The 26,176-nt window shown below is 42.0% G+C and overlaps 1 protein-coding gene across 1 annotated transcript in view; it reads left to right on the forward strand.

Moving 5' to 3' along the window:
* Positions 1–26,176, forward strand: part of LOC121868648 (membrane-associated guanylate kinase, WW and PDZ domain-containing protein 1-like) — a 96,757-nt gene that overhangs the window by 44,768 nt on the left and 25,813 nt on the right. Inside the window, exons 3-5 of the mRNA XM_042369483.1 lie at positions 3,834–3,959; positions 15,634–15,809; positions 20,774–20,957. Coding sequence (XP_042225417.1) covers positions 3,834–3,959; positions 15,634–15,809; positions 20,774–20,957 — 486 coding nt within the window. The remainder of the gene's footprint in view (positions 1–3,833; positions 3,960–15,633; positions 15,810–20,773; positions 20,958–26,176) is intronic.

The following is a 26,176-nucleotide window of genomic DNA, read 5'->3' on the forward strand; positions in this document are numbered from 1 at the left end:
GGTGATGATAGTGATGATGGTGATAGTGATGAGTTAGGTTGATGGGGATGATGATGGTAGTGATGATGTTGATGGTAGTGATGATGGTGGTGTTGATAGTGATGATGGTGATAGTGATGTTAGGTTGATAGGGATGATGATGGTAGTGATGATGTTGATGGTGGCAGTGATGATGATGATAGTAGTGATAGTGGTGGTGGTAATGATAGTGATGATGGTGATAGTGATGAGTTAGGTTGATAGGGATGATGATGGTAGTGATGATGTTGATGGTGATGAGTGGTAGGTTGATAGTGTTGATGGTAATAGTGATGAGTGTTAAGTTGATTGTGACGATGATGGTAGTAGTGATGATGATGGTAGTTATGAAGTTGATGGTAGTGATGATAGGGATGATAATAGCACTGATGTTGATTATGGTAGTGATGATGCTGTAATGATTGTTTAACAGACCAGAGCTTACAGCCCAGCGAAGAATAACACATATAGCAGAGACTGGAAGTGCAGGTGTGTACACCCTCGTAACTTGACCCACCCTTCCCCGAGTTCTCACCACCACGGGATCATGACCGAGTTACGCAAGAAGCTACCCTCCAGACCTACCCAGTAAGTGTTAATTAAGAGAGGTCATCTGCCGGCTTGTCACCGCCAATATAAGAGGGCTTCATCTCCTTCCCCGGTGGCACTATTATTTCAACGGAAGAGGCTGACAGCTCCTTCCCAGAGACAGACAAGGAGAGAAAGAGCTCAGAAGAAGACAGGAGTCACGCTCGTCACTAGTCGAGGTCGGGAGGGAGACTTCCCTCCCCAGCTAGCAGTCTCCCCCACTGGAGACAAGAGTCCAGCAGCACTTGAAGACATCCCCCAGCTGCTGGGCCTCCCTCAGGTCACCCGTGTGTCATTGTCAGCGATCTATAGGGTGAGTTACTTACGGTGGGAAGTGACTCCATTTTATGTTTGTGTCCGAGAGTCATTGTCTAGTAACTTCGATGTAATGATTTATTAATGTGCCCATGCCAATCAGTTAATTAATAAATAGCTGTACTTAGAATTGTGGTTCAGAGGCTTTCCCCCCAAGAACATAGTAACAGTCAAATAACTAATCTGCCACGCTACCAAACTTTCTTCACTTTACAATCGCCCTACTATAATTTCTACCTAGTTTACCCTCTTTACAATATGATGGTGGTAGTGATGTGTGGTTAGTTGATAGTGATGAGTGTTAGGATGATAGTGATGTTGATGGTATTGATGATGATGGCAATGATGATGTTGATCGGACAGCTGTTTTCGACATCGTTTGGATCATCATAGTACCCAGCCCCTGGCCGTGACACACTTCTCACCAGAACTTCAATCAAGTCTTCGTATGAGGTATTCACAGACATGATGTAGATTTTTACACTCAGTAAACATATTCTACAGCATACCTTGATACCATCATATGTCAGACGTCATGACAGGCTAGTTTTTTAATTAATAAGTGCCTTACTTTATATATTACTAACGTAATATAAATTTTGTATTTTCACTTACTCATTTACTTATAATTTAATTTGTATACTGTAAATTGATGGGCAAGCTTATTATTTAGTATAATCTCGTATGGGCGAGTTATCATTTATGGATATTTTATTCATTTATTTGGTTCAAACATTACGCATTTAACGAAAAAGATTACAATAGTTCCTCTGAATCGGAACTGGCATTGTTACTGGTTTTAGGGAAGATTTGCATGGAACACAAATTTATCTACAGCGAAACACTTCCATTGAGAATAATGAACAATTAATTTATCAATCATTTGGTGATTTACACCGTACCCACCTTAGATCAGGTCGTGCATACGACCCCACACCTTATCACGGTTCAGTTCATTCTCCCTACCCATCAAACCCCAGTGTGTGTCAGGAATCAGCTTGTCGAAGGAGCCTTGACTCGGTAGTCCACACAAACTTGTGCCCCTTCTTTGTCAGCTTGTTCAACGGTGTTGCGACTGTGGCAAAGTTCTTCACAGATCGACGGTAGTAGGTACAAAGACCAAGGAAACTACACATCTCCCTTATACAAGTTGGCACTGGCCAGTTTCTCACCACCGCCACCCTCTCTGGGTCTGTGCATACTCTGTCTTCACTTACCATATGTCCCAGACATTGAACTTCCTTCTGGAACAAGTACCATTTCTTTGGGCTCGGATTAAGGTGTGCAGCTCGGAACCGGTCAAACACTTCCGATAGCAACTGAGAATCCATGGCCCAACCCAACACGCACCTGACGCTTGACCAGACGCTAGCCTGACTGTCCTGCCGCCTCCTGGCCGCGTCCAGGCGAGTTGCTGCTGCCTCCAACTTACAGTAGTATATAGTCAGGTGTACCAACTGACAGGTGTAGTCACGTTAAGCTGGGAAGATAATTGTTTCTTTGTCTACGTGGCTCTCCTCTCGCCCTCACTGGGTTGTGCAGAAAATTGGATAAAGTGGGAGAAGTAACAAATTACACCATTAGTCACACTACGACGCCAAATATTCTCACATAGTTGTATTAGAGGTTAATTTAACTAAGTTTAGTGTTGGTACAAGTTAGTTAAGTTAGGTGAAGTTTAGTAAAATTTAGGTTGTTTATAAGGGCTTATTATAATTATTAAAACTGTACCTTCTTTTATAAGTCCGTTTTGTACCACTTAACAGTTATAAGTATCGTAAGTCTATAAGTACATTTGTTTACACTAGTTACGTGGGTAAGTAGGTAACGAGAATGTTAACGATATGTGTTTCAGGGGCAGTAACCGTGTCCTGGGCAACACAGTAACAAAATCATCTTCCCAAGCAGGTGAGTCACTGCCAAACTCACCTGTAAATCATGTAAAAAAAAATTATTTATTGGTTTAATGAATGGAGATTACCATGATTATTCTTATACCGCTCTCATGTCTGTAAATAAACACACACTCACACACACACACACACACACACACACACACACACACACACACACACACACACACACACACACACACACACACACACACACACACACACACACACACACGCACACACCCCCACTCACACACACACACACACACACACACACACACACACACACACACACACACACACACACACACACACACACACACACACACACACCCTCACTCACACACACACACCATCTCTCTCTCACTCACACACACACTTTTCGTGAATTGTTATATGTTAGATAAATGTTGTCTGACAAAGAGGTAACTACGGCTCTCCCTTGGGTGTAGTTACTGTGTTTAAAACATGAGTTCTTTGTCCCTAGTTGGGGAACCCGCTGTGAAAATTTGTTATACACCTGGATGGTGTTGGTGGAACAGGTGTATATCTTATACAGGTGTTGGTGCTGTAGTAGGTATACAGGTAGCGATAGTTTAGTAGGTATATATACAGTAACAAGACATTAAAACGACTCTCTTGTTCATTGGTGGTGGTGTATAGTATATGGGTGTAGGGGAATAAAAGTATGTGTACTTCAGCGATCTAGTAACAGGTGGAAGGATCGTGGTGGTGATAGAAGTATGTTCATTCCAACAAGCTAACCACGTTTTATTTATATTACAGGTGGAGGTTGGTACGATAGCGGTGTATTGTTGTATATTTTGTTGCAATGAAGGTAATACAGTATATATCATTTTATACATAGCAGGTGGAAATGGCAGGAACGTATAACGTATACAGTATATGCTGTGTGCAAGTAATAATACAACTATATACTGCAGGTGTAGGTGGGTAAGGTTATCATTAAGACAGGTGTGTGTATGATTGAGACAATAACCACAGTTCTTTCTCCTACAGGTGGAGGTGGAGGTGGTGGGGTCAGAGTCGCTGGGGTTGATGATCCGAGGAGGGGTGGAGTACGGCCTGGGCATCTTCATCACCGGCGTAGACGACGACTCTGCCGCTCACAAAGCTGGCCTACAGGTACGACCTTCACACCTGGTCTATTATTGTTGTTACCTCTCACAGCGCTTGTTAGGGAGAGGTAAGTAGGGGTCATTAACTCTACTTCCCGGATAATTAACGCTAACATTACTCAATAGGCTACAGGTGCAACCCTACCTGGTGGCTAATTTTTTTTGTTGCCTCTACCCTGTACTGTACTTAGGGCCACTAGTTTGGGCCAGAGGAACCCCCAGCCGGCCAGACTCCGCTGTGAAACGTTACCTAACTTAACAATGTAGGAAGTGCCAGGAGTCTAGTGCGGTGCCGGCCTCAATTACGTTTTTGTAAACTGTAGGTGTATTATTTTGTACTGTATACTCGCTGTCCTTATCAGGGCCTCGGGGGACCTACTTTCAGCACCACCCCTACCAGGAGGTTTCACTAGTAAGGAAGTGGTCGCGTGTTCCTTGTAGGCTAAAATGGTTCATATTTTTGTGTGTTTTATCGAAGTTCTTAAGGCTTTGTTCACACACACACACACACACACACACGATGAGTAATACAAACTACTATTATCCCATTACTCCTTCATCTGGCTCCTTTGATGGTCCATTATCCCTCTTCAACTTTTATTCTCTGTCTTTTCGCAATATTTTTTTTTTATCGTTTGTTATCTTTGATGCAGCATTACCCGTGAGAGGAGCGCCTTGTCCCCCCTCCAGCCTCGCTCAGACTTACGGTTATTTCTTTTATTTATATTATTAATTGATAGTTGAGATGTAATAAATATGGCGGCGATATAACTCATAAATATAAATGCCAAAATGACCCTTGAGAAATATCCCGCGTTAGTCTGTGTCCCTAGTGTCTGTGTCCCTAGTGTCTGTGTCCCTAGTGTCTGTGTCCCTATAATGTCCACATCCCAAATTTCAACATCCTTATCCCTAGTGACGACGCTATTAACCGACTTCTAATTCCATATGGGCCTTCACTGACCTGACGAATAGAATATTTGTTTGCTGAGAAGTTTTTATTCCCAGTACGTTCTATCACAGCTATTAATCAATACTTCGCCATCATTACTTACATTATTTTCTCATTGTTTCACTTCTGTTTAATATACAATTTCCCACGTTTGTTTTGGCACTTTACATATTTTACATATCCATTTTCCAATTTTGATAACTCATAATTTTTTTTTTTTTTAATGAGATAAACGAAAAAAAATCGAGCCGACTGGTGGACTCAGATATAGGAAGTCATATAAGTCACCCATCACAGGGATATTATGTGTCTTTTTCAGGCGAGGGAATCCTAATAAATCGAGGGAATATAGTACCTGTATGGGATGTCGTTCGCTCTCGTCCTCTCTCTTGATTTGCAGCGTCTTATTACTGTGCATTGGTAGTTTGGCTCACGGGTCTACTCAGGTTCTTGTCTTATGTGGGATATTCTCTCTCTCTCTGTTTGCACTTTGATGTCTTTCTTACACCATTATCGTTTCTCCTTACCTCCCTTATCCCAATCGGATTATTCCTCCACATCCCTTAAGCATCTCCTCTCAAAGCTCTCTCTCTCTCTCTCTCCGCCTCTTCTCCCTTCTACACCCTACTCGTCAGCTTTACTATGAAGGCCAGGATTGTGCCTTAGAGTGCCTGTGAGTGCCTGGACCTATTTTAAAACGCACTTGCACTCATGGTCTGTGTGGTGGTCCAGGGTGGTGAGTATGTGCATGCCAGTCGACGCTTGAGGGGGAAGTCCCGGGCCACTGCGTGAATTTTGCCGCGTTGAAGGTCTGTTGAGCTGCTCTCATGTGTCGAAACATTTCCACAGTTTTGCCACTCAAGATTCCTAGAGCTCCTCCCCTAACCATTCACAAAGTTCTGCCACATACCAGTTCCAAAGTTCCACCACTACCGATATTTCTCCTACAAATCTTTCTCAGAATTCTACCACAACTGTTAAGCATGAATGATCTGGTACCACAAACTTTTCTCATTATTATTTTACGAACAATAGTCAGAGTTCCACCGCTACTGCCCCAGAGTTCCACCGCTACTGCCCCAGAGTTCCACCGCTCTAGAGTTCCACCACATTGTCCCAGAGTTCCACTGCCATTGCCCTAGAGTTCCACCGCTACTGCCCCAGAGTTCCACCGCTACTGCCCCAGAGTTCCACCGCTACTGCCCCAGAGTTCCACCGCTACTGCCCCAGAGTTCCACCGCTACTGCCCCAGAGTTCCACCGCTACTGCCCCAGAGTTCCACCGCTACTGCCCCGAAGATCCACCACTCCCCCAAAGTTTCACCACTACCCCAAAGTTTCACCACTCCCCCAAAGTTTCACCACTCCCCCAAAGTTCCACCACTACCTGCAGCAACATCAATATATTTTCGTGGGCAGAAGCACAAAGCCTTTTCCTGTACTTCGTCTTTGTTTCAAGCCATAACGAAGCACCTTTTTTTTTTGTCCAAGGTGTGAGGAACATTATACGATATTTCTGCGTTCTCTACCCTACTGAGAGAGATTTTTCTGCGTTCTCTACCATACTGAGAGACATTTTTCTGCTTTCTCTACCATACTGAGAAAGAACGTTAGGTTAAGAATGGTTGTCAGGATTGGGAGTTCTTTTTCGATGTACAGTAGGAGTTTTTAATGTGTTGACGTGGGAAACTGTTGTGTTGACGCGGGAACCGTTGATATATTGACGGGGAAACTCCTGGTGTGTTGACGGGTAAACTCACGATGTGTTGACGGGGAAACTCACGATGTGTTGACGGGGAAACTCGCGATGTGTTGACGGGGAAACTCGCGATGTATTGACGGGGAGACTAGTGTGTTGATGGGGAACTCTTTTAATATATTGACGGGGGAAACTCTCCAGCGTACGAGAGAGGGAGGAATCAGATATAACAATACGTACACACGCTCTCCATTATCTTGCAGTAATTGTGGGATTTATCTTAATTGTGTAAAGATTGTGTCTTCCACTACGCGGTCTGAAGTCGTGGTATTTCTTCGTATTTGCTTCGTTTTTCTTCGTATTTTCTTTCTATTTCTTCGTAATACTTTTTATTTTCTTCGTAATTCTTTTTATTTTCTTCGTAATTCTTTTTATTTTCTTCGTATTTGCTTCGTATTTTCTTGGTATTTTCTTTGTATTTAATCGTATTTCTTCGTATTTTTTCTGTCTTCGTATTTGTGTCGTATTTTCAATTTCTTTGTATTTCTTCGTGTTTTCTTCCTATTTCTTCATTCTTTTTATTTTCTTCCTCATTCTTCGTATTTCTTCGCCTTTTTTCGAATTTTCTTTATTTCTTCGTATTTTCTTCACATTTGTTCGTATTTACTTAGCATTTCTTCGTATTTCCTCCTGTATTTCTTCGTATTTTCTTGCTCGATGTCTTTACCCTTGATATATATAATGCCAGTTCCTAGTCTCTTCCTCTTCTGTATTTTCAAGGATTCTCAGATAGTTGTCGAGGCTTCAGGCACTTGGAAGGAAAAACACACTGATGATGTATTTTTCTAAGAGGAATGACCTGTTTTGAGCTCCACGGTTCTGTTTTATTCTTGGTCTTGATAGGGTGTTTTTTTGTGTGTGTTTTTGTAGTACCTAAGCTTACTTAACCTAAGATAATTTAACCTAACCTAACTTACCTTATCCTAACCTAACTTAATTTGCCTTAACCTAACCTAACTTAATGTACCTTAACCTAACATAACCTAATTTACCTTAACCTAACCTAATTTACCCTAACCTAACTAAATTTACCTTAACCTAACATAACCTAATTTACCTTAACATAACCTAATTTACCCGAACCTAACTTAATTTACCTTAACCTAACCTAACTTAATTTGCCTTAACCTAACATAACCTAATTTACCTTAACCTAACCTAATTTACCCTAACCTAACTTAATTTACCTTAACCTAACATAACCTAATTTACCTTAACCTAAACGAACCTAATCTAGGGTAGTTTTTACTGAGCCTCTGATTGGTTGATTCTTCTGATCCTCTTCCATAAGTTATTTTCCTAGCAGTAATATATATATCCACTCTGTATTCATTAACATTAATACATATACATCGATGACTATGTATATTACCTCGTTAAAAATAATACACATTGTAAAACGGCGTAACTAAACTGACCACTTTTTTTATTTTTTTATTTATTTTTTTTTTACTTTTTGCTGAGTTTATGACCTTGAAAATCCCACCAATATCCTTTAAAAAAACAGTATAGCGGCGACTTGGAATTTACATAATAAAAGTTCAAATAAACCTACTGGTTAATATCACGATAAAATAAGATCACGGTGGAGTTAAATTGAACCTTTTTACTCTTATACTTAAGGTCTATATGTGGGTCGTACAATACACCCAAACACTTGACACCTCGACAGAAATATCTCAATATCCTGGGGTAAAAAAGATGGAAAGAACATAGTCATCTAAAATTGCCTGAAAGAGTGGTCATGTTGGTAATGGGAGGAGGGGAAACTGATAAAGATGATGATTGATAAATTGAGGGAGACCAGATGAAAGAGGAGATGGAAAAAGAGGAGATGGAGGAAGAGGAGATGGAGTGGGAGGAGATGAATGACATGATGATAAGATAAACTGTAAAGGAGAAGCAGACCTTTATGAAGAGAATGAGATGATAAAGAAGAGGGAGAAAGAGAAGAGAAGAGGGCAATAAGAGATATACAGGATAAGAAGTAGAAGCGTGAAGAAGAGAAAAATGGAGTGGATGAGGAATATGACGATAGGAGAGAGAGAGAGAGAGAGAGAGAGAGAGAGAGAGAGAGAGAGAGAGAGAGAGAGAGAGAGAGAGAGAGAGAGAGAGAGAGAGGAAAATACAATAACAATGAAACAAGTGGCTTTATTACCTCAGCTGGGCTCCGTGTCTTGTCTGTCCTCAAGTCGTAAGTTGGTAAACATGTGAGACCTTCCTTACTCAGCACTACGAAAGCCTTCTTCAGTTTGTTGTAGACACGGACCTGTTACCTGGGGGTTCTTCAGGTTAGGTTAGGTTAGGATAGGTGTATTGCTTATGATTACGGGTAGGTAAGGATAGGGATAGGTTTAAAGTTAGGGTAGATTAGGGCTGATTAGGGGTACATTATCGGTGAGTTAAGAGGCAGGTTGGGTCAGGTCAAGGTATGAACAGGTTAGAGGCAGGATAGTCGTAGGTTGAATCAGGATTGGTTTGCACACAGCTCCGGGTTGAGGATATAGTGAACTCCTACTTGTCCTACATGTACAGGTAGTCTATGGCAGCCTTGTAGTACTCCATGTAGTGTGTTTATAGTCCACTCTACGGTAATAGTCTCTAGCTACAGGAAGTGAAGTAAAACCGGTCACTGAATCACATTTCACGACTAAAGAATATGCACTAGTGTGAACCAAGCGTAAAATTACATAGCAGGGGTTGAGGTTCACGGTATAGCAGTCTATGATATCCAGTTTTTTTGGAGGGGGGGAAATTGCTCTGTCTCTTGATCCGTGTCGTGGAATATGCTTTATTTATTTATTTATTTATTTATTTTTCATGGGGGTGTTGATGGACTCGTGCCTGTTATGTTGGTCTAGAGTCAATGTTAGTCTCTCATTCAGGCGTTTAATTTATCTATTTAGAGTCCCAAGGCCGACAAGAATACCTGGTCATGTTGTCATCATCTTAAAAAAAAAATTATTTTTTTGTCTGTTACTCTGGATAGTCCTTAAGAATTGAAGGCAAGATATTTTTTCAGTCTTTTCTCTTTGTCTGTTTCTCTGTTTTAATTTCTTTCATTTTCTTTCTCTTTAGTCTTAATTCTCTCCCCTTCTTTGTGTTAAGTCTTCCTCTCTCGCTGTGAAAATCTCTCCAGCACAAGCAATCAAGAGCGCCTGGCGTTCCTCTGCAATTACCCAGAACGAGTAATCAAGAGAGCTGAACGCTCACCTCCACTACCTATGACAAATTTATGATAGTTACGACAGACGAAATTTTTAACCATTTTATCGCCTTTAGTGGCAGGAATATCGTGAAACTAGTGCCAGCACGGGCAATTAAGAACACCTGACATTTCTCCCAAACCCATGATAAAAGAATAGTAGCTGCACCAGACGAACGTTCGCCCGCCTTCAGCCAGCGGTGTCTTAAGGCGAATACCGTAAACGAAAAACCTTTAAGCAGCTGATGTCGTGTTAATGAGAGAAGTAAACATTCTCTCTCTCTCACCTAACCACAGTGTGTGGGGTTAACTATGGCCACTGTAAAAGTTGAAGGAACAAGAGACACAAGTTAGACAATAAACGCTTTACTAACTCAGGTAAACTTACTAAATTGGCAGGTAAATAAATATATATGTATGTATGTATGTATGTATGTATGTATGTATGTATGTATGTATAGTTCTGATTCTTCAAATTATGTTGACCACTTTATTCTAGCAACCACCTTATACTAGCTACCACCTTATACTAGCGACCACCTTATACTAGCTACCACCTTATACTAGCGACCACCTTATACTAGCTATCACCTTATACTAGCGACCACCTTATACTAGCGACCACCTTATACTAGCGACCACCTTATACTAGCGACCACCTTATACTAGCGACCACCTTATACTAGCTACCACCTTATACTAGCTACCACCTTATACTAGCGACCACCTTATACTAGCTACCACCTTATACTAGCTACCACCTTATACTAGCTACCACCTTATACTAGCTACCACCTTATACTAGCTACCACCTTATACTAGCTACTCACCCTATACTAGCTACCACCTTAGCTACCACCCTATAATTAGCTACCACCTTATACTAGCCACCTTATACTAGCTACCACCTTATAATTAGCTACCACCTTATACTAGCTACCACCTTATACTAGCTACCACCCTACTATACTAGCTACCACCTTATACTAGCTACCACCTTATACTAGCGACCACCTTATACTAGCTACCACCTTATACTAGCTACCACCTTATACTAGCTACCACCTTATACTAGCGACCACCTTATACTAGCTACCACCTTATACTAGCTACCACCTTACCCCATCCAGGAGAAAAATATGTATGTTGCTTGCGGAAAGTTTAAGAATCATAACACCTTTGTCACCATAAGTGTCTTGAACGTGTGACAAATACAGTATAGTCAGTATTGCGTCTCACTAAAATATTAATAGTGTTCAACTCTTGTTCATTTTTTATAGTAATATTGTCTATGATATTAGTTTTAAGTTTATTTGACCAAATTGGAAATATATAGAATATTTGAGGAAATAAAGTATATGAATATAATATTTCGCAAACTCTATGGCTCAGTCCTATGGCAATTGACTTGAAGAAATCAAACAGGCGTAAATAACTTAATAAAACATAATTAAAAAAAATAATGTTCAATAAAACATAATTAAACAAAAATAATGTTCAGGAAGTTGTTTTTATTAATAGAGGAGCTCCTTCGTTAAGTCCCCAGCCTTTGGTGATTAAATTGAACAAACACACACACCCACACACACACACACACACACACACACTTCTCTATTGATAATTAATTCAGTCCATGACCGCTTTGCTCCCCCTGGCAGTATTAACACGTCGTCGTTCATTATTCAAGCGAACATAAATTACCTTTTGTGTGTGTGTGTGTGTGTGTGTATGTGTGTATGTGTGTATGTGTATGTATGTATGTATGTATGTATGTATGTATGTGTGGTCCTTCACGGGAGGTAAGGGTGATGTGACATAGATCTTTGGGGATTTTAATGAATATATGATTTTCTTTGTTCATACCCCAGCTGCCCCTAAAACACTGAGGGGTGATGATGGAATTATCTCGAGTGTTGTGTGAGTAATGAACGATGTACTCACCGATTCATTTATTCACTCACTCACTGATCCACCCAAATACCCACCCAAACACCCACCCACCCACCCACCCACCCACCTACCTAGATAGATCCTTCACATCACCCTCGCCCTCGTGAAGAATTATTATCATTACACCGTCTCCACCATGTGTTATTACCGTGTTCCTGTGATATAGAGGAACAAGTGTGGGTGGGAGGCTACAGTTTTGTGATAAAGCTGAAGGAGATGATACGATAATATAGTGTTATGTACAGAATAATATACGGGTTAGATATATATGTACGTATGCTGTATGTGTATGATTTCGTGACTGTTTTGTATGTGTGTGTGTGTGTGTGTGTGTGTGTGTGTGTGTGTGTGTGTGTGTGTGTGTGTGTGTGTGTGTGTGTAAAGGAGATACGACAATAAACTGAAATATTGTCAAAATTTAAAATATATAACGAAGTGATTTTTTTATAACATTGGGATAAAGTTTATACGGTGTGTTTGGGTTGGATTTGGGTTACTTAGCCTCTATGTCACTACCAGTACGATGTCTTGCTCTTCGAATTATCAGTATTGTCGACATTATAAAGGAAGGTCAGGTGTTCCCATGCTACCTAACACAGTTTAGGTCCAGGTGGGTCACACAGTAAGACACCTTGATATGGGTAAGTGTACTTGTTGGAGGTCGAGAGAAATTGAAAACACATGTATGGGAAGAAAGGGATAAACTGGGGCATATTTAATATTAACGCACTCGTCGTAACACACTCGTCTTAATACACTCGTCTTAATACACTCGTCTTAACACACTCGTCTTAACACACTCGTCTTAACACACTCGTCTTAACACACAGGCATTAACATATTTGTTTAACACGCGTATATAAGGACATATTGAAAACCACACACACGTTTAAACAAATACGTCTTGACACTCTTGTTTAAGCACATATAAATACACATGCGTAAAAACCCACGTATACAATTAATACACAATAATTAACACGTGAAGAAACACACATGTATAAAAACACATTAACAGTCTTTTAAATATACAACTATAAACACACACGTCTGGACACTCGCGTTAAGATCAAGGGGAAGTATATCGGGGCAGGAAATCAGCAAATGTCACCTCGATCTTCATGAATGTTAAGTGCAGCAGAAAACTGTCGACAGATTAGTCTCACAGCACGTATTGGTAAACTCTTCCGCTGGAGAATAAATCTTGCCTAACACGTTTGCTTATATTCCTGGATTTGGTGATAAACTCTACCGGCCAAGCTTCTCAGTCGACGTATAGAACACCTTTGAAGCGGCAGGTTCTTGGCGTTGTTGGAGTGGTTAAACATTGGCTCAAATTGAGAGGAGTACCACGAGGATATGTTCTGGGTCCAGCCTCGTTTGTGAATCTGAACCACGTCAACGATATAGACAAAGCTTGTTATAAAATTAAGTTTGTGGATGATACAAATTAGAGCCTACAAGATTTATGGGGAGGTGGGAAGCCAAGAAGACAATATATGCATGCAAAATAATCAACATGGATTTTTACAATGTTATATGACACACATCCCTACCTGACACAGCCATCTTGGTATATGACACACACATCCCTACCTGACACAGCCATCTTGGTATATGACACACACACATCCCTACCTGACACAGCCATCTTGTATATGACACACACACACACATCCCTACCTGACACAGCCATCTTGGTATATGACACACACACATCCCTACCTGACACAGCCATCTTGGTATATGACACACACATCCCTACCTGACACAGCCATCTTGGTATATGTCACTCTCCCCTTCCTAACAGTGTTATGGTGTGGCGTGTGTTAGGTGAACTGTGGAGATGTCAGGTTAATATCTCAGAGGCAGCCGTGTGTCGCTCACCAACACTCGACTCGACACTACAATCATCCACCGTGACACCCAGATATGTAGCACTTAATAGGAACAAACCCTAAATCACAACTGACTGTAGCCAAATAATAGTATGCGTTTTGTTATTATTTTATGTAAATTATTTCATCTATAGTAATATTTGTTCTGTTATTTTAGACGTTATTTACGGGAATATCGTAACATAACCAAAGAATAGTTATTTAAGATCAGTTAAGTTAATAATGATGGTCTTCATTTATGGTTTGTACTGTGACGTTACGACTGGTCGGTTTATTTATTGGGAAAAATATACTATAAAGGAAAACACACACACACACACACACACACACACACACACACACACAGAGTAAGGGGGTCAGTGTCGTTTGTATCTGTTCTCTTTATCACTGTATCTGTCGGTAAAATAACTCAGGCACGGTGAGAGTTACAGCGTCGTAGCTTGGCAAGTTTGTTCGACCTGACATCCTTCAACACCTTTATAGTTGTTGAGTCAAAATGTCCAAGGTTATAGTTACAGCTTTGAGAGAGGTAACATCCGGCACCATTAACTTGTTTGATGGAGATACTGTAACGTAATTGAGGTGTTTAGAGGATTGATTCTGATTAGAATTAGAACCTCTTGGGAATGTTGACTAATACCATCTACTGAGGTCAGGTCAGGTTAGGTCAGGTTAGGTCAGGTCAGGTTAGGTCAGGTCAGGTTAGGTCAGGTCAGGTCAGGTTAGGGTCCAGTAGGTCTCTTTAGAACAAGTCACCTTTTTGATACTTTTACTGTTTCCTGAGTTTGATCTTGACTGAAAAATGTTAATACTCTGACGTACCTGGTAGTTAGTTATGGTCTCAGGTAAGGCAGTAATGAGCCATTGTAAAATTATATGTTAACTATGAATTGGTGTCTGTGCAGTATAAAAGGCTACCTGTTAATTAAGTTGTGGTGAGGTGAGAAGGTCGAATCAATAGGAGTCACAGTGAGTCTTCGTTGAATTGAATTGACTTGAAACAGTTTATTTAGCCAGAAAAACACAGATACAGAGTGGATAATAATAACAATATTAACATGACTGAGCCACTTGACAACCTGAGCTCTCTTTTAGGAAGTATTATGTAACATTTAGTATCATCTGGAATAGTACAATAGCATGGTGGTAATAAGAACATCTCGTAATATTACCACGGTTATCACCAGTATAAATTGTGTTGTATTTACACTCTCCCTAATGGGCCGTCATACCTGTGGAGTCTACTTTCGCCTGTTAATTAGCGAATCATACCTGTTGATTAAGAAATGGACCCTGTTAATTGACTAATGGCACCTGTTACTGACTTGACTATACCTGTAATTTATGCTTGACTTCTACTGTAGCTTGAATGTACCTGTAATGTTCACTTTTACCTGTACTCTTCCATATTTTACCTATACCTCTACCTCTCTCTCTCTCAGCTCACATCCTTGCCTCATCCCTTCACCCTCATCTCTGTACTACTCTCTCTCTCACTCTCTACTCTCTTTCTAAATGTTACATCTTTTCCTCACACTGTCACCTGTCCCCCTTCACATTCTTCATAAGTAGTTTCCTTCCTTACCTCTCTCTCTCTCACACTCTCACACATCTCACCCACACACGATCTCACTCGCCTCCTCTCCCCACACTCTTACCCCCCACATTCCCACTCCTCACCCCTTTCTTACTCTCTCCCCTGTCTAAAACTCTCTCTCCCACACTTTCACCTTTCCTTCATACTCTCATTGGTCTTCCTCTTCCACTTCTCATCCATCTCCCCTTCCTACTACACATTCATCAACTCCCCACATCCTTCCCCTCACCTCTCTCCCACATCCTCGCTACTCCACCCACCCTCACCTCTCACACTTACTCTCACCTCTCACACTTACTCTCATCCGCCTCACTCCTCCAGGTAGGTGACCAGATCCTGGAGGTAAACGCGGAGAGCTTCCTGGCGGTGACGCACGACACGGCCGTCAACATCCTCAAGTACTCGCGTCGTCTGCGTCTGGCGGTGCGTCGTGTGGGTAAGGTCCCCCACTCCTGCACCACCTACGACAGGCGTTGCTGGCCGCCTACCCAGAGCAAGTAAGTTCTTCTCCTCTCATTTAGTTCTTGTTCGTGGTAATCCAAAATCTGCTTCTCTTATGATCTGTTTATTTTATGTGCTATCCGTTAGGCTACAGTTTACTGGTAATTTATTCTCATCATTCTTCACGCTAATTCATCTACTTAATATTACTCACTCACTCACTCACTCACTCACTCACTCACTCATGTAGCTTACTCATCCACTATTCTTTTTTACTCGCTTACTCATATGCTTGCTCAGTTCCTATTTTCCCTCCCTCCCTCCCTCCCTCCCTCCCCCTCCCTCCTCCCCCTCCTCCTTCCTTCCTTCCTTCCTCACCCCCTCCTTCCTAACCCCCCCCCCTCCTTGGTCAGATATACGAGAGGTTCAATAATTGGGAGAAGACAAATCACAGGTGTGGCTTACCACGATTTTATCACAGTGTCAGGTGAAGATTTACAGAGATTGAACGATCAGTCTGAAGAGAAAGAGATAGAGAGATAAAAGAGATATAGACCAATACAATATTCTATAATATTAGGCTAAAATATTATTATGTTTTAATAATATAACGTGAAGGTACACTGAGTTCAATTATTGTAGAGGTACATAAATCTTGACTATAATACAGGTACAGTCGTGAGCCGTAGTTTCAGGCCCACCCTGGTCAGGAGAGCGTCTAAGTTAGGGGCCTTTCTGGACAACGGTTCACTGTGTTGGTCGTGTGGCAACGTACACACTAATACACAAGAGTACAGAGTTTGCGACACTCAAATACCCATGACCACTCGGTCAAGTGATATCTCACGGTTGTTTCTTCTCCAAACATACTTTTACTACCCATCTGGAATTACTTTACCTCCAAAAATATGAAGGAATGCCAGAAAAAATGTTAGACAGCTAGAAATTCGCCTCGTGAACGGCGCGCGGCCAGATGCCTCAGTTTGGATGAATCATTATGAAAACTGTGACATCACTTCCTACACCGATTGTATACACCTTGATCAACCCCTAACACAAGTAGTAGAATTAACCGTATTTTATCACATTTTCCCAAACTACGACAGTATCCACTACAAAACACAGTGAAATTGCGGCGTTTTTAAATTAATTTTCTATGAAAATCGGCGACGGATTTGTCGTCAATAATTACCATAATAAGAAATATAATAGTAATGATTATGATAAAAGAAATAGTAAATAAAGGTTTATATTTGGCCCTGGGATAACTTCCCACTGGATCTCAGATTACAATGTACAGCTCAGTATAAAAGGATTTACATAACAGGTGACAATATGTGTGAGTTCATCTTACGTTAAATATTCAGTTTGTTAGTTTACATAAACACATCATCTGAGGCGTCTTGTTTTACGGTGCAATTTTCTAGAGATGAATATTGCGGCCATGATACTGTAGTTGCCAGATATGAGATAAGGATATGATATATAATCATTTTTGGTCAGTTTATATAGATCGGTATATAACGTATTTATACAAGTTAATGTTATCTATGAATTATTTTATATCACTAAAATCAGATAACTAAGTCAGAGATGAGGGGCTGATGGTTGAGTGTAGGGTGACGGCTCCAGCGCTGGTCCTCACGTGGGCCAGACCTGAACACGACACTTGGTCCAAATTTTATATTTCACTCATTGTCGGTGACACTAATGTAATATGGATTGACACAGTGAGTCTCTAATCACTGCTGTGGGAACTCGAGAGATCCTTCCAGCTGAGAGTGGTATAGTGAAGGTGGTGCTGGTGTGGTGGAAGACTTTCTCGGATTTGCTGGGAGATTTTTCTACTACTTGTGAAATTTTATCTGTGTTCATAAAAGCCGGTGGTCCTGGGTGTCTGGGATTATTAGCCGGATCTAGTGTTCAGTGGAGTGTTGTGTGTGTGCGTGCGTGTGTGTGTGTGTGTGTGTTTAGGATGGTATGAAAAGAAATATCCTAGGCTCTCCTAAGTCTGGTTCTTGTCCTGTGAGCAAGACTTCACTCCAAGGACGTGTACGGGTCCTGTTTCTGTGGACACAATGGCAGACCATAGTTAGTGTGGTGGGAGTGTGACCAAGATATACGTTGAGTAAGCTTTTCATATTTTCTATTGTTTATGGAGATTTTTGGTTATTCAATGTAAACAATAGACCAGTCCTCATACTACGATGATTTTATGAGGATGTAAATATTGAAACCTTAACCTTTGCTTTCTCGAGACTGGGAAGATACGTGTCACTTGAATAACCTGATGACGTTTCTTTACCTCTGAGCTTCGTACACATGTTAGTTCTGTAATATATCCACGGAGCCCATGTACCTCAGTCGTCTAGTGAGGTCAGTGGATAGTGTGCAGGGAATTTCTCCACGAGCAGACATTATCAGCTATAGTCCCTTGTTAGTTGGAGATGTGATCCACCCCAAGCCTCCTCGGTTGATGGTGCACGGAGAGCAGTGATACAGTAATCATGGTGTAGGGGAAGGGAGTTTTTTTGTCCTTGGTTGGCTACACCTTGAGCTCTGTCTTGATCCAGGTTTGAGTTAGAAAAATGGAGGGGAGGGAAGGTGGTGTCCTCTGTCACAGGACCTCCACCAGTATCATTCATTACGTATCATTTTGGAGTCTCTCTCTTTAACGCTTTATAATGTACTTTAATCTGGCCTATGGTACTGGGTGTGTAGGTGTATTTAATTAAACTACCTAAGCTATCTGTCAAAGTGAACTGGACTTTAGAATCAGTTCTTATATTGTCTAGTGTAAAGAAGTAGTCTTGTGTTCATTGCTGTTAGTCTTGGTTTAGGTCATTCTCGTCCTTGCTCTCGCTTCTGGAAAAAGATTTTCAGCGCTTTTTAGTATGACCAGTCTCCGTGGTCTGAGGAGGGACAACAATTTTGTTTCCTTTGAGCTCTCTTAAGTGCGTTAGTTCCAGGTCGAGTCTGAGATTCGTTTTAACATTTTTCTTCTTGGCTTTGGCTGGACTGTTGTCATTTCTTTAATCAAGGGTGCGGCAGCCGAGTGGATACAGTGGCTTCCTATCGTAAGGGACGCTGGTTCGCACCCAGATCACTCCACTGTAAATGGATAAATAATCTTAGTTTTAGAAGTGAAGATGGTTGAATGCAGTACCGTCCACTCTGCCCCCCTTTTGTATAGAAGGTGTACTACGCATTGTGTTGTATCTACACTGCCTCAAGCGGGCCGTCAATGTCAATTAATCAACACTCTTGGGTGTAGAACCATAGAGAGGAGTGTGGAACAACTAACTGCAAGTTATATCTATAACTTAAGATCTCTGAATTAATCCTCGTGGCTGTATTAATCGAGTGTTGTAAGTCAAGAGCATCGCCGCCTCACTTACCTTCCTGCGAGGACTGTCTGTACAATCAATATCGCCTGCAGGAGTCGGAGCCTGGGCTGTATTATTAGACGATGCCTTGAGTAGCGTTATGGGATGACGTGGAGTGTGCAACGTTATTTGCTTGTCGCTGCCTTGTGTTACAGTAACTTTAACCTCTTAAGGATGACATTGTCACACTAGCTCTTGCAGCACCACCACCTCCCATGTTCTCAGCTGCCATAAGTTACCCCGAGTTGCCAAGCTGAGGTCGTGTTAGGTCATAAGTGAATTATTGATCCTGAAATCTGAGTGAGCTGAAGCTTGTTAACTCAAACACCCGCCCTTCTTCCGGTGGACAGTGGAAGGTAATAATTGGAAGTGAAGGATTGCGCTTGGAATCCATTCAAGAGTCGACTAACTGTAAGACCAAATGTTTGCTCCTTTACCCTATAGCATAACGGGTGTGGCGGGCAGGTGCCGAGAATTGTAGTAAAGACCCAGTCTCTCACTAATGTCAAGGTGAACTAAGAGAAGGAAATAATATGAGAGAGAAGTTAAAGACAAGCGTAAAAGGCAACAGCAAAGAGACGAGACAACATATAGAAAATACCCATCACTACTGTACATGCTCTCTCTCATAACTTATTGTTTAATGTATTGATTGAAACTTAAACCCAGATGTCTTACAAGGCGCCAAGGAAACTTTCCAATGAGACATAACGTAACCCTTCTGGATGTCTCACCACCACTCACTTCTTTCTCTATGTTAAAAAAAAACACCGAACACAAAATAGTTTTATGTATGTTTTGTTTTTTCTCCAGGATGAACACCCTCAGTTTCTTCAGTCTTCTCTTGCTTGTTGCTCGTTACTGTTGACTTGGTACACTTCTAGAGGTCATTATTTCTCTCTCTCTCTCTCTCTCTCTCTCTCTCTCTCTCTCTCTCTCTCTCTCTCTCTCAAATTTAGTGAAACTCCTCCAAGAATCCGACTTAACACCTTTTGTATATAATGAATGAAAGTTTTCCTCACCTTTCGCTACGGAGATAAATGAATAACAAGACAAGCGACTATGTATTAATTGTTACTTAGTGTGTTACTTGAAATGTGTTACTGGAGATGTTAAGTGTTATGTTACTTAAGATGTTACTTGTTCTATGTTACTTGAGATGTATTACTTGAAATGTGTTACTTGAGATGTTACTTTTCTGTGTTACTTGCGAGATAGTAAATACGTCTTGTAATAGATTAACCTAAGAGTCGTTCATTAGTGTAAAATAAGTCCTTCATCTCTCTACTGTCTGGTCGGGGAAGAAATGATATGTATGATTAATATCGAATTGGTGTAGGAGAAATGTAGTAGTAGTTGTGGTGGTGGTCGTAGTAATAGTGGTAGTAGTGGTCGTAGTAATAGTGGTAGTAGTAGGCATATTTGTAGTATTAGGCCTAGTTAATAGTAGTAGTAAAAGGTAATAAAATGGTGGCGAAGGTGTGGCTATAAGGGGAGGTTGAACGTTACGTTGGAAAAAAGTAGTAGTGACAGTCTTCGTAGTATTAACCCTAGTGACAGACAGACAGACACAGACAGACAGACACAGACAGACGTAATTCACCAAACATTGACGACCTTGTTTCTGTCTACAGCGGAGAGACCTCGGCGGAGAACATGGAGGCGACGCTGGCGATGATCGATGAGAAATCTCAGAGGGTGCTAACACGAACCCACCACGCTAGGCTGAAAGAGGTGGTGAGTGACTACGCCGCCGGCAGGATACCCGTAGAACACCTTCTCATCACCACCAGGGACCTCCTCAACTCTCCCGACAAGGTGAGGAAGTGGCAGGGTAGATGGGTAGTGGCAGGGTAGATGTATAGTGGTAGGATACGGGGTAGTGGCTGAAAAGGGGATAGTGGCAGTGTATAGGGTTAGTGGCAGGGTAGGCAGTGGCAGGGTAGATGGGAAGGGTTAAGTAAGGTTAGATTGCACTTGACCAAGGTGTTCATCCACCCTTCCCAGCCGTCGTTTTATTACCACAAATACCTGTAACATCTGGGGAGTAAATACATACATTGTTATCTCATACCTCCACTGACGTCACACCATCCTCCTGATAAGAACTGTGACGTCAGACCTTTGAAAGTTTACAATTTAGTTGAAAAAAAATATGGTTGGGCGTTTCAGTTTGTTTTTCTTTAGCTTAAATATTTATATATATATTAATATCAACCATAAGACTCGAGAGTATCGTTGAAAAAAGTGGTCGCCCTTAGAGGTGGTCCTTGAAGTGTGTGTGTCTGTGTGTGTGTGTGTTTCACGCTGTTGTCATCGTCATTATTATGTCGTAGTTATCGTTATCGTAGTTGTCGTCATCGTCACTGTCAGAGGGAGGCCCCAGGACGATGATATGATCTTATTGTGTAGCCCATTAAGTAGTTACGGTGATGACAGACAGACAGACAGACAGACAGGACCCAATCGCTCCAATCTCCAAAGTGGAATAGGTGTGCAGGAGTGAGTTATTTTTACACCTGAAGATCCTACAACACACATTCTCTCTCTCTCTCTCTCTCTCTCTCTCTCTCTCTCTCTCTCTCTCTCTCTCTCTCTCTCTCTCTCTCTGCACGTTTCTTGTCTTCAAGTTAGAACGTCATATGAATCAATGTATAAAACAGGACAATAAAATACTAAACAATCATATGAATACAATTTAATGAATAAAAACACTTAGGTAGAATAAACAAGAGTGTAGGAGAGTTAATTTAATGGAGTGAGCTAAAAACAAAGCTTAGTGGTGTAAGATCTGTTATGGAGATATGTTAGCAAATATGTCTCCTTCCACTGGTCAATCAGCAACACGGGTTTACATGTCTCAACCAATCAGCATCGTAGGATTCTCGTTTATTAACCAATCAGCAAGACATGTCTGCATTCATTGGCCAATGTTGACGATGATGATTCATTTCTTCCCATGACTTAATTTTGGTGGAAGTGGTTTGTTTGTTAGTCTTCTCGTGAATATTAATTACGGTGAAAAACAGTTCTCGTCACTTTTAATATTGATTAGGTTCGGTGTACTCATGATCGTTAGACAGGTGTGCAGTGTTGGTTTACCAGGTGCGTAGTGTTAATCTACTAGGTGTGCACGACGTAATGGGGGTAGACCACAGGTAACCTATAGCGGAGTGATACTGGAGCCACGTAGGGTACATGGCCAGTGAACACCTGTGAGGGAGAGAGAATGACACGTTTTTTATGTGTGTTAAGGTGTTATGTAGCTCTTTGGTAGTTGTGAAGGTGTTATGCAGGTGATACACAGGTGTTATGCAGGAATTATGATGGAATTATTGTATATGAAAGGTACCTAACTTTTTTCACATTTATAAATACCGAATATTTAGGTTCATCTAAGACCAAATGAAGGACACACACACACACACACACACACACACACACACACACACACACACACACACACACACACACACACACACACACACACACACACACACACACACACACACACACACACACACACACACTACCTGGGTGGTGGAGATCTTGTCCTCATCAGTAAGAGCTACGGCCTGGGTCTTGTGGAGGACGGCAGTAGTCTTCAGCAGCGGGTAGGGCAGGGCTGAATACACCAGCTGGCCGGCACACCAGCTGACGAAACACAAGCACAGCAGCAGAGCCAGCTGTTCCAGGGAGAGGGAGGCGAGACGTGCGGATCAGCTGCTGAGTGTGTGAGATCTAACAGATGGTATGGGTGTGGAAGGTGACTGTGGTGGTCCTTGTGTGTTGATATTTTATATATATAGTTGGAAGAAATACCACAAGACCAGTGTCAGGTGCATGTATAATCTAGAAACAATATACAGTATATTCAGTCATGTTGCATAATTAGAGGCAAACTTCAATAATATGGTAGTTTTCTATACACATACAACAGATAACATATATATAACAAATTCAGTTTATTATTTACACAAACTTTACAGTGCCTTACCAGCTTCATGGTTGAGGTTATGTCGTGGGTGGAGGAGTGTGTCCTGGTGTGGGACACCTGGATATATACAGTATGTCCCAGGTGGGCGGGGCGGGGCGGGGCGGGGCATCCTCAGGGCATGGAGGCGGGGATGGATGTGTGTGTTCACCGGGGGTTTACGGTCATAGTCGTGAGGGAGGAGAATGGTTGTGACTCTAGCTAAAGAATGTGGACAATGAGAGCTGTGGCCAGTGTCGTGAGGGGGATGGAAGGGTATGGCCATAGGGATGCTGGATAGGGCCGGTGGCTCTAACGAGATGGTGGGGTGGATACCAAGGCAGAAGGGAGGAGTTGGGCGTGGCTCTTGAATGAGAGAGGGGGGGGGGGCGTGGCTCTAGGGAAGAAGAGTGAGAAGGTAGACGTTGCTCTTTGGGGGAAGGAAGATATGGTTTGTTACACTCATGACGAAGTGGGCGTGGCTGTGGGCGCGCACGGGCGTGTTTGTCAAGGTCGTGGGAAGCGGATCTAGGTTGTGTACGTTATGTCTCGGGCGTGGCTCGGCGTGAGGACTGAATATCAACTACTAGTACGATGATAACATATTCCGAGTAACGAAGTAAAAGAACAGATCTCTATTTATGTGTGTGTGTGTGTGTGTGTGTGTGTGTGTGTGTGTGTGTGTGTGTGTCAGTCCTCGCCACACAGGAAAGCATCAAGATATACGTGAGACTCGGGGCTTTGGTCAGGTCATGTTACTAGTGTTTGTTGTGTGTCCCCGGCCGCTGTTGTCTGCTGGTATTGTGGTGTGTAGCGTAATATAAGCCAGGTGGGGGTGTGTGTGTTATGATCAAATACATATACATGAAAATATTGGTGTATACGGCTCCAAACACCCTTGTATAAACACACACCCTCATACATACATACATACTTACATACATACATACATACATACATACATACATACATACATACATACACGTGCATTTGTTTTTCTATACACCTACAGCTGTTTATACCAATCAAGTTGACACCGAGACGAACAACCAAGACGAACGAGCACCAACCATTTAACCTAACCTAACCACATCCTCTTGAGTCATACTTATACAACCCAATTCTATAAAACAGGGTGATTCAAAAGTTGCAGTGCAGATTCATTTTTTTTACCTACTATATATAACATAGTCCTTTAAATACTTACTCAGATAAATATAGTTATATGAGAAAAAATCAACACATTGCAACTTTTGAGTCACCCTGTACAACCCAATTCTAATGAGACATAATTGAAAGGGAATCGAGTGCTAATGAGGTTTAAAAGACATATGGCTGACTGGCGTGTGAAAGATATATGGCTGACTGGCGTGTGAAAGACATATGGCTGACTGGCATGTTAGACATATGGCTGACTGGCGTGTGAAAGATATATGGCTAACTAGCGCGTGAAAGACATATGGCTGACTGGCATGTTAGACATATGGCTGACTGGGGTATAAAAGTCATGGAGCGTGTAAAAGACATATGGCTGACTGTGATAGAAGAGTCCCAGTAAACCTGAAAGAATCATCCTACGTCATTTAGTATGAGTGGAAGAGGAAGGAGGGGAAGAATGAGGAAGAGAGGAGGATAAGAATGAGGAAGAGAGGAGGATAAGAATGAGGAAGAGAGGAGGACAAGAATGAGGAAGAGAGGAGGATAAAAATGAGGAAGAGAGGAGGATAAGAATGAGGAAGAGAGGAGGATAAGAATGAGGAAGAGAGGAGGATAAGAATGAGGAAGAGAGGAGGATAAGAATGAGGAAGAGAGGAGGATAAGAGAGAGGAAGAGAGGAGGATGAGAATGAGGAAGAGAGGAGGATAAGAGAGAGGAAGAGAGGAGGATAAGAAAGAGGAGGAATGAGAAACAAAAATGACTAAAAGAGGAGGAAATTTAGGACACGAGAGAGGAGGAGGAAAATTAAAGCGAAGGTGTAAGAGGAAGAAGAGTAGACGGAGAAACAAGAGAAAATAGGAGGATAAGAAGAGAGAAAGGAGAAAAGGCAGAACGACAGCAAGAGGAAGTAGAGGAAGAGTTGGAGAGGATGCAGGAAGGAGAGGAAGACTAAGAGGCGAAAAATTGGAAGATGGAGGAGGAAGGAGGAGAAGGGTGAGAGGCGCAAGGTAAATGTGAATTAAGGTGAAGGAAGAGAGCAAGACCCACACCAGCAGCTGCTAGTGGGCGTGGTGGTGGTGGTGTGGGCGTGGCCGTGTGTTACTTGGGGTGTGGGCGTGGCCGTGTGTTGCTTGGGGCGTGGCTATTGCTACGTGTTGTCGGGGGGGCGTGTGGACATGGATGGGCGTGGCTATCGCTGGATGCTAGTAATATCATTGTGTGTGTGTAGCGTACCAAGTCTAGCTTACTCTGGGTGTTTAAGAAGACCTGTTTGGAGACAGATGGAGGAGGAGGAGGAGAAGGAGGGGGGGGGAGAGGTGTTTAGGCGAAGGACTTGGAGGAAGAGATGTTTGAGAGAGGTCTATGAGTGTGTGCACAGGTAAGAGGGGTGTCTATAAATGTGCACAGGTAAGAGGGGTGTCTATAAGTGTGCACAGGTACTAGGTGTGTCTGAGTATGTGCACAGGTAAGAGGGGTGTCTATAAATGTGCACTGGTAAGAGGAGGTGTCTAAGAGTGTGTGCACAGCAAGGAGGGCGAGTGGGTGTCGTTGGTGCGTGTAGGAGAGCGGTGTCTTGTGTTATCTGAGCACGAGATACGTATATGGCGATAAAAATCTAAATTATGTGAGCATCTTGACGGAATACTGTGGAGAGAGAGAGAGAGAGAGAGAGAGAGAGAGAGAGAGAGAGAGAGAGAGAGAGACGCAAACTATGTAAGAGGAACTGTAAAGACCTACCAGCCTCTTGTGATCTAACTGGTGGTGTAAGGAGAGCTAGAGGACTGCTTGTAGAAGACGTGAGGCCGCTATAAACGCCCTCACTAAAGAGCATAGCAAGAAGAATGTGTTAACGCCATGAATATATATCGTGTACTCAACCTTTGCCTGTTGTTGTTGTTGTTGTTGT

This window comes from Homarus americanus, unplaced genomic scaffold (genome assembly GCF_018991925.1).
Source record: "Homarus americanus isolate GMGI-L3 unplaced genomic scaffold, GMGI_Hamer_2.0 scaffold30535, whole genome shotgun sequence".
In the NCBI taxonomy this organism is placed as follows: domain Eukaryota; kingdom Metazoa; phylum Arthropoda; class Malacostraca; order Decapoda; family Nephropidae; genus Homarus; species Homarus americanus.